The sequence below is a fragment of the Cebidichthys violaceus genome, unplaced genomic scaffold (assembly GCF_023349555.1).
Source record: "Cebidichthys violaceus isolate CVI_PGR_0920_01 unplaced genomic scaffold, fCebVio1.0.p SCAF_74, whole genome shotgun sequence".
Taxonomy (NCBI): Eukaryota; Metazoa; Chordata; class Actinopteri; order Perciformes; family Stichaeidae; genus Cebidichthys; species Cebidichthys violaceus.
The window spans coordinates 589858-608857 of record NW_027176958.1 but is presented as its reverse complement, the minus strand read 5'-3'; the positions used below and the strand labels follow the sequence as shown (position 1 = coordinate 608857).

Genomic DNA, 19000 nt, shown 5'->3' with positions numbered 1-19000 from the left:
ACGTGTCAAATGACAAATAACAGATTCACAGAAACAAACCAATCAAAATCGGAATTTAAGTGCAACTGGGTTCCTTAAGAGTGTGCATCGCATACAGCAAAGAATCCTGGGAAAAATAAATGGATGACTGGACCTGTGATTGCAACTAGAATTTTGCTGCGAGTGCAGAAGGTAAAAAGATTTTTTTTTTTTTTTCCAAAAGAGTCACGCTGCTCTTTAAATCAAGCCACGCTTTCCAAAACCCCGCTCTTGTTATTCTTTTCCTTTAACTTGATTTCTGACAGCCAATTCAATTAGGCTGGATATGTGTGGGTGTAAGGCAACGCGACAAACTCAGAAGATGGATGGCAACCTTTGCTTCACCATTAAATTCACAATTGCGTCGTATTGAAGCTCAATCCATTGGCGTATTACCAGCAGCAGCGACATGAACGCGGCGCCAGGCGGGGTCGTAACTAATCGCCCTCTGCAGCTCCATTGTTTTTGAAAAGGATCTGCATGCTGGATTGTCATTTTTTTTTTTTTTTTCTTTTTTTTTGGGGGGGGGGGGGGGGGGGGGGCTGCCAGTGGTGGAGACCACATTTGGGTTTATCCACCACCGTTAATCAAGTTTGGCGAAGAAGGTTTTTAAAAATCGGTTTTGTTTCTTTCTTTCTTTCTTTTTTTTTTATTAAATAAGGCACGGTGACTCATCAGCCACCTGACCTTAACGGCGGCGGTCCGCAGGGACGTGATGTCTGGCTGAGCCCCCGTCGGAGTCGTCTGGCGCTGGGGAGGGGCTGACCCGTTGGTAGATGAACGAGTAGAGGCTGACGTCGGGGCGCCGACTGAGGCAGCTCTGGCACACCGAGCTGTAGTACTGCCCCAGGAGATCGTACACCTCCCCTGTGACGGAGACATGGAGATGGTGTATGTTATCTAGTATGTATATGGGGATAATAATTAGCATTGTTTCATAAGATCACATTGTTTGCAACAAAATCTAAAAGAGGAAATATTCCTAATTAATCATATTATTATTAAATTATTATCGCGCTCTTGGCAGTGAAATCTGAAAAGAGTGCAAAAAAAAAAAAAAAGACACAGTTGCATATAAACAAGGAAGCAGACCGGGTGCTTGTTTTCCTTACCGACACAGATCTTTCTCCGAGTTAGGAAAGAGTGCATCTCGTGGACATCTGTCATGAGCTGGCTGTCACCAAAGGTGAAATAAGCCACGTCTCGGCCCGCCTCAGCAGCTGCCAGCATCTGGAGCAGAGCTGGAGGAAGAGAAGCCTGTGTTGAGCCTCATCCGTGAGAGAGTTTCACTACAGGAGAAGGAACGTTCGTTTACACATTCTCTTCTTCTTAACTGTAAAAAAATAAAGAGAAGTTTAAGTAACGTCCGAAGAGCCACCCAGTAGCCGATTGTTACCATCAAAAGTGTGTCGCGCCAGCCTCTGTGGCATGTACAGTGAAAAGGGAAGTAATCCGGGGAATAGGTCTCACCCCCACTGAGGACCCTGGATTAGTTACAAAGAGAGGCCAGGTCTGGCCCCGGGAAGCTGTGAATATTTTAAGAGACTGGAAATATGTCTGCTGATTAATGAACGTTGGGGCGAGTAAACAAGGATAACTGAATCGACATTTTCAGAAGCAGGCTTGAGATGAATCTCGACACTTCCGCGGTTTCTCTCCCCGGCTTTTCCCGAGAATTATCTGATCATTAAAAAAAAAAAAAAAAAAAAAAAAAAAAAAAGAAATCGGCGGGTATCCGAGGCCACAGAAGGTGAACCCAGGAGGAGAACCGCATCTGATTTACAAAGCTCTTCCCAGGAGGAAGGTCATTAAGAAAACAGTAGGCGATTGTGCCTATGGAGGGCTGTACCGTGCTACAGCTAATTAACAAACATGTCGGTATAGTTTGCAAGCACAGCGGCTCGAAGGAAGAGGAACAGAGGTACTGCTGCAAAAACGGTTTCGCATTAAACTCTCCGCAAGCTCCCCTGTTCAGTGACAGCGACGCAAGGCTGAGACAGAAAGCTGTAACGGATTGATGGACTCGAGCAGGCGATCAATTTCACTATTAATGAAACATATTAACTTTGTCATTTGATCAATAGGAGGAAGGCGACGAATCAGGCTCAACTAAAAGAACACATTCCCGGGAAGACAAATGGATGGCCGCGCTGATCCGCCGGAGCCTTTTGAAGCCGAAACGTATTCCATTATGTCCTGGAAGAGAGTCCACTTAGACTGCCAAGTGCACCGGGACGATCCGAGCACAGTTTGCGTTAGCGCTTACCTTTCAGATGCGCGTCACCTCCGAAAACCCCACAGCCCCAGTTCCCCGTAGCCACCGCCGCAAGGTTTTGGCTTCGTTCTTCGGGTCGAGCAAAGCCACAGTAGGCCTAAAAGAAGACGACGACATGTTGGGAAAGGAAATGGAAAAACATGGAAGCAAAGAATAACTCAGGATAGCACTGGGAGATTAGTACACTGTAAAACATTTGCTGTGTTCTGACATCAGTCACTATTGTCTACATAATAAACACTTGGTGTATTGGTTTTGGACACCTATGACTCATCAGAATTATTATGTAGTGTTGCATACCTGTCACTCAAAAGGCAAATCATTGCACAATGAGATTGCATGCTGTGAACACTAGAATTTTAAGTGGCAGTAAATAAATATATTACCGTATTTTTCGGACTATAAGGCGCACTTAAAATCCTTAAATTTTCTCAAAAATTGACAGTGCGCCTTATAATCCAGCGCGCCTTATGTATGGTTACTTGTTGTGCTTATTGATCGATTTTATGTGGTACGATGCGCTCAAAAATCTGTCGAAATGTGTAAGTACGACTTTGGTAAGCAACGAAGCCGCTCCGCTCAATGGATATTCGGAGCATTACGGTACGCTGTGTCACTACCTGATCGGCCCCGTAACAGGAATGCAATGTCTAAACTAAAAGTCAAAATCGATCAATAAGCACAACAAGTAACCATCGGTCGCAACCGTCGTCCGAGCTTTCACGAAAGCTGGAATCATCACTGAACAGCCAAGTACCGATAACAGCAACAAGACTGACTCGGAAAATGACGAGAGGGATTCGGGCATTCTTGATGCCGAAATCGCACAGCTGTTTCACTCAGACACTGAAGATGAAGAATTCGATGGATTTGTGGAAGAGGAATGAATCGATAAGTGAGTGTATTTTTCTGTACCGGTATTTGTTGTTACAACTGAGTTGAATAAAGTTTGATTTACCGGACTGTGTTGTTTTGCGTAATGCGCCTTATAGTCCGAAAAATACGGTAGATGTTCTCGGTCCCAAATGGGGAATGATATCAAACACCGCCATTGCCTCATGGTAATCAAAGCCCTTCCGTCGTGAAAACTGTAAATTCTTTGGATGACGTTTACATTAAGTCGTCAGCCACACGAGGCCGGGCCGTTGGAGGAAGTGGGGAATGGTGTGTCATGTGGGACATAAAAAGGCGGAATCAGCTCTGACGAGCCTCAGGTCTTGGGATCACCTTGTTGTTTAAAGATCACTGGCGTGTTTTATTAGAACCAGGCCTACAGAACGTCTCCGTACTATGAAACAACAAATGGAAAGCAGCAAAGTAATTCCATTCGGCCGCAGGCTCGTGCTGAGACACGTCAGTCAACGCGTAAAGGTTGGTTTGCCTGGCTGAACATTGTGTCACATTCCCTCAATTGGATTACCATTGGTGTGAAAGTGGCGTGGGTTAAAGATATTAATAACTGCACATTATGGACTAAACCCATGTGCATAAATAAAGAGCGTTCGGCATGTCGGGTGTCATATGAGAAATTATTTATAAAAGCGAACGTTAAATGGAATATCTGAAGGAGCTCTGGACATTAATTTCCCACTGGAAATGAAGTGAATAGTGAAAATTAATTGTGAGCGCCCGCCCCCCCTCTCTGACCAGCCGTACATTCCTCCTGTGAAAGGGCAGAAGTGACAGACAGCTGAGCAGTATTTGAAACGGGATTGATCTATATGTTGGTGCATTCTTCACCCTCTTGTCAGAGCTGTCAAACTCCTACATGCTTTTCTTCTTGACAACATCAACATCTTGATATTCTATTATCTCGGACATCTCTGACTGGGAAGATCGCACACATGGTAGGATTCCCTATTTAAAAATGTTAATTTAACAATTGTGATTAATCACCCTGAGGTTAGTTATGTTATTTAAAATTCATTCTGGGCCTAATGGACAGTGGAATGAATAAAATGGAGCATATACTCTGCAATGAGCTGACATAGTGATTTATATTCGCTCCTGCATGTTCCACAACCCGGCATTGATGTTTTGTGACATATTGTACAGAGACACAAACACTCGCATGACGTTAGCGGGAAAAACGGATCAAAAAAAGATCAAAGATCACCTTGTTTAGTTCTCGGTTTAGTTTCTCTGGATTAAACTGTTCAAGGAAGTTCTTGAACTGCAGCGCGTCGATGGCCACAATCTCGGTGCATCGTCTCCGCCAGTCATCTCTGAAACAAATCAAAGAAACGGTTTTATAATGTTCCACAAACAACAACAAAAACTGGGCTTAAGTCAAATTAGGCAGTCACTTTTTTTCCCCACCACAAAAATAAGACAGAAAGCACGCTTTGTGACATTAAACAAGATGCCTGAATTGTACATGATGATGGCGCTAGATGAAAAGTTAGGCATCACCCAAATGTGTTACAATTCATCCTGAGGGACACATGAATGTCTGTACATAATTTGATGGCAATCCATAAAACTTGTTGATATATTACAGCCTGGACCAAGATGATGCACCGACCAAATTGCCTTCCCATGAGCGTCGGCGAAAAATGAAACGATGGGGTTAAACGTCCCATGTTGTTCTTATTTAAGCCTTTTAAAAAGCAGCTCGGTGCAATAGCTACCTTGGCGTTGCGTCCTGGTGGCTGCCAGCCCACTGGTAGGTATGAGCATAGCCTGTGTATTTACTGTACTGCTGGGTACCTGGTGACAACAAACAGGGACATTCGTTCACACATCACCGCAACGCATTAACACGTGGATCAATACATGTAGGCGATGCCGCGCTGCAAAGCCAACAACAGGCCGGTTTTCAGAGGGTGATCGGATGAAACAAGAGAAGCCGTCTCCTGACAAGAGGAAGGTCAAGTTATTACCCCCCCCCCCCCTCTCTCCCCCTCTCCCCCCTCCCCTCGAAACAACGCGAGAAGCAGCGACTGACCGACAACCCACATGGGAGCACTCGGCACCAGTAAGAGAAAGGAGGAGCGGAGGGTGGTGAGGCAACAGCACAGTCAAACAAATGAGGCCTCAAATTAACTACCCATCCATTAGCGCTCATTAGTACCTGGCTGTCGAGAGCACTCGCTGAGATGCTTCATGCTGCAAAGTGCATAAACCAAGTGATTAGTCGCGGGGCTTTGGTCAGCAGGTATTAGGAGGTGCACAAGGGAGGGGGGGGGGGGGGTGGAGTCTCTAGAGGGGACTCCACTTGACATTTCACTGATAATCAAGCCTGCCTCTTGTGTTTTTAAGTAATACGCACAATGATTGGTGGCCGGTATGGCTTTACATGAGCGATATATAAAAACACCATACAGTCAAATGAATGGAGCCTCTGGTGAGATTTGAATAACGAGCGCTAAATTGAACAGCTGCATTTTATGCTAATGCTTATCAGATCAATAGAATGACCCCTAATACTGTGCAGCTGCAGCCAACAACGTGTGAAATAGCTACAAAGTTGGATTATGAAAAAGTAAAAAAAAATAGGAGTTACTTCCAGCGATGTTATGAATTAGATATAGAAATGTAAAGCATGCTGAAATACCACAGATAATAACTATGCATACACATTAACCTTTATTGGTCCTCCAAGAATATCAAACTCTATGATCAACCATATTTGCATTTGAAAGGACCAACCTTCAGGAACAATATGAATTATGATTTTTTTTTTTGTAACATTATTTGCAGTGAGAAGCAGATCAATCTTGGTCGAGGGAACGATGCGTCTGGTTATTAGAAATGATTTCCAGATAACAAATAGGTTACATAGAAATCTGCAGGTAGAGTTCCCGACGTTCCTGAAGGTTGTCCCTTTCATGTGTAAATACGTCGGGACAAAGTGTCTCAATATTCGTGGTGGACCAGAGACCAGAGAAGGTCGGCGGCGCATCTCATTGCCACGTTGAGGCTAAAGTGGGCAACCGAGAAAGTTTTCGCTACCGTGCAATCGTCACGGTAACGCACCTATACAAATATGACATAGCTGTGCACCATGAGAGTAACATTTCATAGCAAGATGTTGTGCAGTCAAGAAGAAGAAGAAGAAGAAGAAGAAGAAGAAGAAGAAGAATCTCGGTCTGCAACTGCCATCAATGAGTCATACGACTTCTCCTTGATACTGGTCGGACTTTTGACCGCCCCGACGGCGGCCATATATCTAGCAATCGAGGCAAATTCAATTACTTTAGGGCACTTCTGCAAATTTCTGAGCAGAGGTAGGATCCATTAGCGTCCGTGCTGCATGCCAAAACGTATCACGGGGGGGGGGGGGATGATTTACCACATGGCACAATGCAGCTAAAGGCTTAGACTTGGCTTTTACAACGAGGCGGGGAGGGGAGGGACAAGAGATACGGGCAGAGTTTAATAAAGATGATGGAACGGAAGAGTCCATTAGCGGAACAGGTCTTGGGCCGGTCCTTCCAGCGATAATTAATTCTGGGACCCGGTAATAAAGTTAAGTGGCCGTAAGTGGAGCCGAGGGAGAGACGGCGGGCGAGGAGTCTGAAGGTGACTCTGCCGTGGCGAGAAGACCCGATGATGCGGCGGCGCGATCGCCGATCGGCAGGGCGGAGGCTCTGCCGCCTCACTTCCTGCTCTAATCCCGACCCACTCGTTAAGGTAATCTATTTAAGGGGCGGGCATTCGCGTCGCAACAGCGGTTGTATTAAATACAAATACATACATACACGTTACTGATTGAAACTATGTTTGTTATGGTAGAACGGCACTGGATTTGTGTAGACTTCCTTTAGTTTTCATAAGATATAAATGTATATATATATATATATAACATAAAGTTAGTTTTCTAACCTGTTTATCAAATGCAATCAAGCAGCTGCAAGAGTCTAGAGAAACAGCGAAAACCTGTCGGCAGACATCAGCCACCTGCTGGGACTGGGTCCACCGGCCTGTCCCCCAACCTTGTTTTGTTGCAGCCACTCGATCCTGAAGCACAGTCAGTGGGAATTACTCGACAGAAAGACACCAACAGAGCAATCAGGACGGCCCAATCTACAACAGCCGACTGATGAGACTGTGCCCGACGCAGCCGATCAAAAAGGGACGACATGTGACAAGGACAGATACGGGGGAAAAAAAAAACGGGGCAATTTCACAAACATCCGTCAGCCTCTTGCTCAGCCACAATGCGGTAAATTGAAGGTGTGTACTTCATGCTGTGTGTTTGTCAAATTATAGGTGAAGCATTACAGAAGTGAACCCGGGAGGGGGGGGGGGGGGGGGCATTATTGATCCGATCTGGATCAACGGAGGAAATTGTGAATCACGGACCGGTACGATTCATTCAGTGGAAATTATTTTCACAAAAAAGGCGCGGAGGGTTTTGATCACTGACCTGTGATGATCAGACATTCGTTATGATCCAGGGCTTCGGTGAAGAGGCGAGAAACAATGAGCTCAGGGATTGATCAGAAAACGGATTTCCTCTTGGACTAAACCAGAACTGGTGACTCCTCCTCCCACAAACCGGTTGGCAAAATCCACCTGCAAAAATCAAGACAGAAAGCTGAAACAAATAAATTAATGTCTTTGACTGTGAAAAATACTAGTATTAGTTCCCCAAACTTGGACAACAGGAGGAAAACATCTACATGAAAAAAGGGTTCTCGCCCTTTTTTCTTTGATTTGTGACAGAATCACTGACAAGCTGATTGGAAAGGTGGCCTGGGGTGCGCGCATTACTCACACATTTGTCGTCCCCCTCCCCTCCCCCCCCCCCCCCCCAATGCCAAAGTGAGCTCTCCCCCGTGAGCTGCACTCAGGTGTGCTGCTGCCAGAAGCGAATATCAAACAGGAGAGCATCCTGCAGCCAAAAGCAAACATCTCCCTCCAGTCACAACATGGTGCCGACTGATGCCTGCGATATTTTATATATATATATATATATATATATATATATATATATATATATATATATATATATATATATATATATTTGTTCTTTCAACATAGTGGGCAGATGGGCGACACTGATTTACTTGTTTACGATTCAAAATACAATACGCATGTCATCGCTTCGAGTCGAGACACAGACGTGACAAGTCATTGTTTTAGTCAGAAAGCAGCCATGTGGAAGATATAATCCAAATTCAGGGACAGATGAGTTGTTGCTCATTGGTCCTATAGACAGACCAGACCAACCCCCGTCACCATACCAACGGAGAGGCTGCAAAAGGAGGGCGAGCAGCATTCTGAGGGTAGATCTCCCCAAACTGGTCACTCAACTCTGGGACAGCGGGCCACATCCTCCAAAGTCTGCTTTGACAGGCTGTCAGCACCCCCCCCCCCCCCCCCCCCCACCCCCCACCCACCCCCCACCCCTCCACCTCCACACAGCAGAGCATCCATCAATCCGGGCCGCAGTGTGCCCCCGGAGCTGGTCATGTGTGCACATCAAAACTGTCAGCTTGTGGCAACTGGAGGCAAACAAAAGGTGAAAGGCAGAGCGGGCCACCCTGACAGTGTACAGGAAGCACGGCCGACAACGGAGAGCCGAGGAGGCTCGGAGGCCTCGACCCCGGTCCCAGCACGCACTCCCTCCGACGTGTCACGGAGCTCCCTTTTCAGCAGGAGTAAGCATTCTGGGGGTGAAAGACTCCAGAATGCTGTTGGCTCAGTGATTGACTACAACGAGGCAAAAGGAGGAGGGGAACCGAGCACAAGGCGGAGTATCCCTCAAAACTAAGAGCTCCGTCAGGCAAAAGAATACGATTCGGCAAGATAAGTCGATATACTTCCCATCCTCTGCGTCTTACCTGAAGCATCCCATAACCGTCGTCCTCGATGGTCCCTTCACAAGTAATGTGGATCTTTGTGAGTTGAGTCTCTGAGCTGAAACACAAAAGGAATGAGTGACGTCTTCCAGTTATCAACTTCGCTTCCAAACGGTCAAGCTGCTTGGGATTTCAATACACTACACCTTCTCCAATTCAGAGGTCTATCCAAGCTTTTTCGCGTGAATGTTACAAGTCCAGTAGGCTCTGAAGAAACGAGAGGGGAAGTGAGAAATATTCAATATCTTATTTTTACATCAATAACGGAGTTTTGCTGCACAATTTGAGAGTCAAATCTGAACACCTACTTTGTTCGGTGACACTTTTGAAATAGCACATCAGGGTTTTCAGTTTCTCAATCTTCCTTGAAGAGGAGCCCTCGAACAGCCTGAAGGCAAGAAGAGGTTATGAATTTAATTCTTGAAATAAGACAACGCATTATATTCCTATAATATATTAAATGAAGCACACTTTTTAAGCAAGCCGGTTATACATGACATCACAGCAGGAGTCCGCTAACGGGTAAACAACTCCAGCAAGAGAACAGGAAAAAATGACACACAAGACCTCCACTTTGTCCATGTGAGTTCAGTCGAGCTTTAACTTTTGATATAAATCGGCTCATCTCTCACTCAGCTTCCCTTTCAGTCACTGGCCCTATTATACAGGAGTTCCTATGCTGCTACGACAATGGAGTTGCCCCGGGCTTGCTATCGCAGAGTCACACTCATGTGCCACTCCATAGCACTCACACACACACACACACACACACACACACACACACACACACACACACACACACACACACACACACACACACACACACACACACACACACACACACACACACAAAAAAAGAAACTGAACAGAAAGGGAAACAGGGCTCCCTCTCCTTGGGGGTACATTAAGAAGCCCTGTGTCCCTTTTAAGCAACAGAGTCCTCAGGAGGCAAAAAGGTCAATCCCCCCTGAAAAATATCACATTAATGCGCGCGCACACGCACACACACACACACACACACACACACACACACACACACACACACACACACACACACACACACACAACACACACACACACGACTGCTGGTAGAGAGGTGCAGTGGGCAGGGTTTGAATGAACTTTCAGCATGAAGCCCACCATCTCCGTCAGTAGCACAACTCGATAAAGAGCTCCACAGCGCCGCCTTCACATGCCACAATAAAAGAGAAAGAAATGTCATGCGAGTGGAATGAATTAATGACAAAAAAAAAAAAAGGTTGATGCACTGAGAGCCCTTCAGGGGCTGAGGAATGCATTAATCCGAGTCCGCTCCGGCATTCATTTCTACTTTTTGTAGAAACGGCCGTGCGTCGCGTAGTCCTCGGGGCAAACGTCTTTGACGTAAGCTAGCCACTAGTGAAAGCAGGCTTTTAGGAGCAAATTGCAATACGGTCTTTGGGGAAGAGAATTTATACACGATTACATAACGTCAATATACCACCCACAGATGTGGAAAAAGGCGATGATGTAACTCAGGGAAAAGGGGTTTAAGTGACTACAGCATGTAGAACAGCTGGGTTTCTGTATCATCGGCACAACAACAAACATTCATGGTGAAATAATACATAAGCTTGCTTCTGAAGAATATTTTGAATGACAGCGTACGACATTCAATCCAGATTAAAAAAAAAAAATCACAGTCAGCTTTATCTCAATGCAAATAATGTAAGAAGTCTGAATTGACACGAAATACACATTTGAAGATAAAGAGCTTTCTTTTAATTTGAACGTTCCTGTGAAACACAAATGGAGAAAAAAAGAAAAGTTTGGAACAAAAGTAATAAAATAAATGAATAATTTATTTTTGAAAACTACATTTTTCAAGCCGGCTCGCACCAAATTGGTGATTCAGGACGTTTTTCAAGCAGCAGGCTAAAAAGATGACACTGGCTTTTCCTTTTTTTTTTTTTTCTTTTTTTTTAAATCACAGCAAAAACCTTTATGTGAATGAAATACTGATGCAATTGAACTCTGCTACAGCCTTCTACAAAACAGCCAGTGGCCTGCTCCAATTGTCAAAAGCAGCCATCTGAGTCAAAGTTAATCTAATTCCCTCCTCCATTTAGGTAATTACACTGTGATGCCAACAGAAGATATGGGGGGGGGACACAAGACCGAGCAGTGATCTGCAGACCGCTGTTGCATTACACCACCCAGACGATCTCCGCAGTGGAAGCTTGCGGGGATTAAACTATGACCCTCCTGCCCTCCTCTTTGTCGTATTTGATGCTTTTGAAGGGAAGCGTTCGGCTCTTAACTACACATAAAGAAAAGGTATTTTATTATTCTGGTAAAACTGCCAGAGAGAGGCCAACAGATAGTATTGTAGCGTATAGTTCTCAAACTGTTTCCAGATGTTGTGCCTTCAAATTTTTTTTACATGGAAAATCTTTCCGATGAGTGCGTAAAGACGTCGGAGTGATCGGCGTCTCCGACCGATAGACCTGCTATATGCTCATGTGTTCGTTAAATCGACGTACTGCGATTGATACAATGAGGAATAAGGAAAGGTGTACAGTGGTGCCCTCTCATGGTAATGAAACTAGTCGTTTACAAAACTGATTATGTAACTTTAAAACGTTCCGAAGATAAAAAAAAAAAAAAAAAAAAACGACCTCATCCCTGCGTTACCTGAAGAAGTTGATGTCTGGGTAGTTGCCGTATTCATTCCGTCTGGAGTTGCGTCGGGGGAAGGTGCAGAAGAAGGCGTTGGCGAGCAGACAGGCCACCTGCTCCTGAGACACGGTGATGGAGTGGTCCGTGCTCTCTTCAGGAGGGGTATCGGCTGGAGGAGGAACAAAAGGGTACAAACGAGGAAGGTCAAAACTATTTGTTGTTGTTGTTTTTTTTGCCAATTTGCCAAACGAGACTTTTGAAGCATGTTTAGCATGAATGTAGTAATTTGGCACCAGTCTGCGCTTCTTGAATCCTAATCACAATCAACATCCAGCGGTGCTCATGAGAGATCCATACTCCTAGTGAAGGCTGCGGGTTAACCAATAAACATAACGCACTTCTGTCACGACAATGGAGACACCTCTTACACAGCAACACACGGACACATTTTCAAAAAGATCATTTTGAAGGCTGCGTCACTAAATTTGCTACGCTCAACACTAAATACTGGTGCGACGCGAACCGTTATTCTCCGTTTGGGCCACTTTGAGTATTAAATTAATCAAACTAGAAATATGTTTAACATAGATGTATAAATACAAATAGATTACTGGATGCATGGCCAAATTGACACATAAAAAAAGCCTTTTTTTTTGCTCTCCATCCACATGCCAAAGAAGCAGAAGACCAAGAGGCCTTTAAAACATAGGACACATCACCATCCATCGCTACGTGCCTCGACCTCCACATTTTTTTTTTTTTTTTTTTTTACTACCGTTTCACGAGATATTTGTCATGTTGTGACCTAACCTGCTCATGTCACAGACCAGCGAGTCGGTGTCTGTTTGGTTAGTGATGACTGTTACCTTGGTACAGAGCTCAGATGCTCTCAGTGCTAATTGCACCATGTCTGGCAGCAGGGAGCCAAACAGATGTTCGGCAGCATCAGGCTCCAGGACCTTGGAGAGAGCGAGAAGATCTGTTTATGTTTGTTGTTGTTTTTTTTGCCACAAAAAAAACAAAAAACACTCAGCTATAGACATCATTAGCCGTTCGGGTTTGATTAGGACAAGATAGAATTAACAGCTCTGATTCGTGTCAAAATGGCAAACAAATCAATGCAATATAAGCAACGCGAAACATCAACGGCAATTTAAAATTCCACCATCCAACCTACAATACTGTCCATGCAAATGTGAAACAGCTACAGCTAAATAACTCATATCGCCTCATATTGAACATTTTAAATAGGATTGTGGCTTCATGTCATTAAAACACATCTGGCCATAGCTGGACAGCTCGTCTCTAATAATATCAACAGAAACACATTTTTAATAAAGTAACATACCAATCACCCATGACTCCTGCAACACTGAAGTGCACTAATGTATTTGTATTTGTAGACGGTATACACACACTACCCCGTATTTACTCCCGTATTGGCTACAAAATGTCAGAATGATCAATCACAGAGCAATTTCATCAAGGTTGCGCGTGGCCATGCCAGCTGATTAAATAGTCTTCCTGGAAGAGATGCAAATGACCCAAGCGCTTGAAAATAGAAAAAAAAAAAAAAAAAAAAAAAAAAGACAAGTGTGTTCCCGGGGACAAGACTTGTGATTTAGCTAAGGACATTTATATTACGGCAAAAGAAGCCTGACTAAACAGTGTCATAAGTAATGACCTGGTTGACATCATAAACCGCTCCTACGGGTGTAATAAATGACGGCGGCGAGACGGAGGATATAGCTGAGGTAGTATAAGCTGCCGGGCTCTTTAAATCAGCGGAAGACAGTGCATCAAATCAAACTAAACTAACGCTCCGTTTGACTCGATACCGGTCTGTACATCACACCAAAACTGACAAAAAGTAATCAAAGCAAGATGCAGGCGCGCGCGCACGTGTCTGTGTGTGTGTGTGTGTGTGGTGGGGGGGCAGTGAGAAACCAGAGCTCCCATACAGATTTAACACGACTCCCGATGCTCCCGTTCCTATCTCTCCTCTCCCTCTCCCTCTCCCTCCCCCCCCCCCCCCCCCCCCCCCCCCCCCCCCCCCCGCGGGTCAGAGCAATAAAGCGATCCGCTTGACTGCGTCTGCGGACGTGTGACCGTGTTAAAAAAAACAAAAACAAAAAACGCTCGTAACCGTAAACACAACACCGGTTTGATAGAGAAAGAGAAATTGACAACAAAAAAAAAAAACAAAGCTGTCCGTCAACAGCTTTTCAGTTATTCATAAGATGCGCGTGCGGAGATGAATATTCAATGAGGGCGCCTGGCCCCGTCACTCCGTGCCATTCATGTCTACTTTTCTCTGACACTCAAAATAAGTCTGCTCCAGTGTCTCCAATCCGGCATCTCCAGGGGCCCAAAAGTATGGGGAACGTTACATTGGAACTGTTTGCCATCCCCGTGTGTGTGTGTGTGTGTGTGTGTGTGTGTGTGTGTGTGTGTGTGTGTGTGTGTGTGTGTGTGTGTGTGTGTCGCACTGGAAGTAAAACCCCCAGTTATTGGTTTTAAAATGAAAATGTGTTTTAAAAAGCCAACACTGTGTTCTACGGGCCGCTGCACGAGCTGCTTTCTATCGACGCATTAAAAGATATGAATAGCCTGATTGCTACTGCCGTTCCAGCATATTCAACTATTAAAAAAACAAAACACAGATTTATAACTCAGTCAAGAATTAATTATGTAAGGGAGGGGAGCAATAAACAGCCTTTGTGGAGAGGAACCGTATGCGTCAACTTTGCAATAATACGCAACATAAATAAAGCAAATGCTTCTGTGTGAGCTACAATGATCCAGTGTGTGGCTTTGAGCAGTTGACCGTCTCCCCATAGACTTGACAGGATTCAAATTCAACCACAACAACTGAACTCGGTCTTTGCATGAGGCCCCCTCGACCTCTTCTGTCGAATATATAAAATTCCCCATTCGGACATGATTTATGACGTACGTATATGGCACACAATTGATTCAGCATTATAAAAAAATAAATAAATAAAAGGCAGAGAGTAAAAGCAGTCTATGTAATGTCAGCCATTTTCATTTCTGACAAGTTACTAAACGTGACCTTTTGGCAAAAGATTACATTATTTCTCCAGACTCTGAAGGGCTGCAACGTGCTCCTGTGAGAGCACCATTACTGTACCTGTACACAACGATAGACACACATTTCACATACCGGCACTCGGGGAACAAAACAAGAGTTACACAGAGATGTGAGATATAATAAAAACATGTATAGCTGATGTATTCTACAGGACGCCATGCAGCGGGGTGGATGAGTGCTCCTACTATAAAGGGAAATAAAGCCTATTATTTGTCTAGTCCTACAGGCTCAGGGTGTCTTATAAAACCACTAATGTCACAACAAATGGAAGAGTCCCCATCCCCTTCGCGAGCCAGACGGTAGTACGGCCCTCTGATACTCGACGTGACGCAGAGTGCATCGAGACAAAAGATGATGGATGGCCTCCAAAAAAAAAAAAAAAAAAAAAAAAAACGAGGCTGGAGAAGACACATGGCAACTCAGAGCAACAAGCAATAAAACCCAAACAGGGCTCTGGCCGTCGTGATGCAACTCTGGCAACGTCGTCCTGTAAAGAACACGAGCCAGCCTGGTGCAGGAAGAAATAACAACCTTATAATCTGAACCTTAGAGCTCCAAACAGCCAGTAGTTCTTAATTAATTGAATTCAATTAAGTGTAGTTACTCTTGTTATATAATGCTGCCAAAAAACGCCTCGTAATAAACCTTTTCACAGAACGTATAAAAAACACTTTCCACACTAAGCCAAGTATTTACTTTAATAAAAAAAAAAGGATTTTCAAAACCAGCAAATCACCGCCTGACAGGCTCATTATACTGTGTGTCCTGTTTTCAAGAAGTAGAGAAACAAACAAAGGCTGCATGGTAGGTAGGTCTGTCTATCAGCGCCACTTAAACACTGGTCCTATCAAACTGGAGCTAATGTGGTGAAAATGAGACGTCCGTATCACTGCGTCTTCCACAAAGTGTAGATAGATGTCACCCTGACTATCCGATGAGACATCTGGACTTTCTGCGACCCCGAGCTCAGTGAGAAGCAGCGACACTGGTTTACAACGCCTTCTGTGGCGGCAATTAAGTATCCCGATTAGACAGATGATGTTTAATCGATCCGCGGCTAACCCTCCAACATCATGCGTCTTCCATCTGTGTCGACATGTCTGCTCAGCGGTTCGTTAAGTCAAACCGCTCACTTTGAGTACAGAGTAACTTCATTCGCTGCTTCTGGGTTCAGTGATATTCACGGAATGATCGGTTATTGTAACATTTACATTGTTTACCTTGGTGCAGTACAAACGCAACGCGGTGAAGTCCCATTTCTTGGCCTGTGAGGCGCTGTATTTCAATATCGCATTCTGGAACAAACAAATTAAATTATTAGACAAAAATTGAAAAGCTAAATTTATATGAATTGTTATTTTCATGTGTAAACTATCAAAAAAGCAAAGATTCTGAGAGACTCTCCGTTTCCTAGGCTTATGGCGCCATCTTATGGTTTGGTCTAGTAACTACAACTACAATACAGCGTCTTATGAAGTGAACTACATGAGGCCTTGCCAATACTTTTCACACAGATGTGAAACTTACCTTCAACTCGGGTTGACTTGAAAATGTGTCGTTTAAAGTCTCCTTAATCAACTCCCAGCGACTCTTATTCTGAAGTTCTTGCGTTACCTGTGGAAGCGCGCATGTGTTAATGAATGCTGGGTCTCCGTGGGGTGGTTTCAGTTCAAGCTTTGAGCAAACGCTCTTATAACAATGCTTTGTAAACACTTGGACCATTACCTCATCCTGCACAGGAAACAGGTTCCAACTGGAACAGGGCATCTTGACATGGACGTCATCCCAAGTATCCTTAAACTTAGCAGGATACGGAACAGAGACGCCACCGTTCTCCAGAAGGTCCGTCTGTCAAATGGGATTGAATGAAAGTAAATATTAGTAGACAGACAATACATGTGTGTGAAAACCAAATAGTCCTACTGACAATAAAATACAGTTACGTGAGAAACTTCAAAGCATTGTTTCAAAAGATCATGTGGACGTATGTTAACGCTTTGTCTTTGCATGCTTACAAATGATCCTGAAAGCCCTCATAAAGATATCCCCTTAAGTACTGTCTGTTTCCATAACATAGCTACTTGAAGTGCTGTGAATACTAGTATTAAAAAAAAGAAAGAACGTCTCAAACCCGTATCATCACAGTGTGCTGCCCAGGAACGTCCCTCAGCGGGGGAAGCGCTCCGCCACATTCAGGCATTCTCTTTAGCTCGGCGATCGGCGTCCCGAGCCATTTGGCCTCAGCAGAGGTGGTTTCCTCGTCTGCATCTTGTTTCTCTGGACACTTGTCCGGCCGCCGCCTTCTCACAGGTAAACCTGGTGATGACGTCCCTGAAAAGAAGTCTGTTATTTTGGCATCGCGTTTGACAGAGTGCTCTGAGCGCGTCTCCACTTCTCTTTTCTCTGATCCACCGTGATCGTGGGACAGCGTCTGCATCAGCCCTCCTCCTGCAGAATCCCGGGAAGGCGGCGATGCAGGCGCGTCTTGATCCAGCTCCTGTGGCGTCAACGGTTGGGTTTGTTCGTCTTCGTCAGACAGGGTGGGATTTTCGGCATTTCGGCAGTCCGGAAGCTGAGCTGAAGTGCTTTGAAAGCCGCAGTCGCCGGCCATCTCTACGTCCTCTTGGGTTTGGCACACTTCGGGTGACGTTGGCTTTTTTGGGGGCTTAACCAACCATTGGTAAACGGTATTTCTTAACGTCTGTGGTCTGGGGCTGATTCTTTGACGATCACCTTTTGTCTTTACACCTCGCAAACTGTCTGCTCCACTCTTTGGTCGTTTATCCATCTTCGTCTCAGTGTCGTTCTGCCTGCTTTCTTGATCTACTGTGTCATGATGATCTCTGCTCTGAATACGTGAAGACGGGGCTTAAAAATAAAGAAAATATTGTTTTTACAAAGAGGGATATACCAATGCAAAATTACATATTTAATATATACTCTGCCAGACAAATTATTATCTAAACAAAATCACCTTGGAGAGAAGAGGAAGGGGACGTTGGGGCACTGATTTCAACCCTGAGTCTCTTTGCTGGAGGTTCAAAATTAGCCAGCGCAGTCATTCTACAAAAGGAGAAAGTAACACGTAAGACATACACATATTATGTTGAGTGAGATGTTTCGTTTCTTGCCAGTTTGAACATGAAAACACACTACACGTATACTCACAATACTATTTGAGCTGACACCACGATTGAGGTGTTATTTGGTTTTGTCCAGACTTGTTTCTTGGGCAGTCCTTTCTTCAAAATGTGAGCAAATCTTAAAATATGGTACGCAGCCATACATGACACAAACTGTTGTTTCTTGGATACTTAACGATGCAAGGAAATGGTGTTTCGTATCTCAAAATGATTCAGACTTTCTCCTTCGGTCGTGGTAAGTTGCTGTCCGACGATAGGTTGTCAGACTATCCAGAAACGACTGTCAACAAACCATAGCTCATGTTAGCTAACACGTACCCGCTAACTAGCGTTAGACTACAACGGGTTGCTAAAATAACCCCAAAACATCGTTTAGGATAGAGTCTGACACTTGAAATAGCTTCAAAGTATACAACGATAACATGTATTTGGTTGTCAATGATGCAAAAGCACAATCGCACTTAAAGCGGTTGAACAATGCTACAAACACGGTACCGTTGTTCAACGTCAAAACACTTCCGCGTGCGAGTGACGTGCAAATCACTGAAATATCGCGATAGTTCCACTGCAGTTCTCGTTGACGTTTAGAACGGCGAAGTATCACTTATGTTGTAGAGACGTTAACGCAAGTTATTCAGAAAGTCTGATTCAGGCACCATGGAAACAAAGCTCGAGTTTATAGTAGACTTACTGTGTCTTTATAACGCCGATGATCGGAGGAATACAATAAACTCACCCACTTGAGACTAGTTATCGTTACTAACTTGGTAAAGCAGACTGTTTAACTGTCAGTTAACACTTAAAGCCACAGCGAAGCCTAGTAACGTGTAACGTTGACTGTTTCACAAGCACTAACAGTGTCGTCACTCCACCTTTTTGGGAGTTTTGTTTGTTTCCACAAGCCGAATAGCTCACCTGTGGTTATAGCCACGCCCACCATGACGCACCTGACCAGCAGCAAGGAAGCAAAGGCACGAAACCTGCG

At 44.5% G+C, this 19000-nt stretch overlaps 1 protein-coding gene across 1 annotated transcript; it reads right to left on the bottom strand.

The window, feature by feature from the left end:
* Positions 1–547: 547 nt before the first annotated feature.
* Positions 548–18874, bottom strand: LOC137892035 (poly(ADP-ribose) glycohydrolase-like). Its single transcript, XM_068736930.1, is given in 19 exon segments — positions 548–885; positions 1131–1259; positions 2285–2390; positions 4410–4518; positions 4924–5002; positions 7665–7731; positions 7733–7813; positions 9085–9160; positions 9249–9309; positions 9411–9490; positions 11776–11911; positions 11914–11929; positions 12627–12719; positions 16093–16167; positions 16400–16486; positions 16598–16720; positions 17004–17740; positions 17847–17935; positions 18041–18874. Coding segments are annotated over 19 exon segments (2439 nt in total). The 5' UTR covers positions 18157–18874; the 3' UTR covers positions 548–706.
* Positions 18875–19000: the final 126 nt, after the last annotated feature.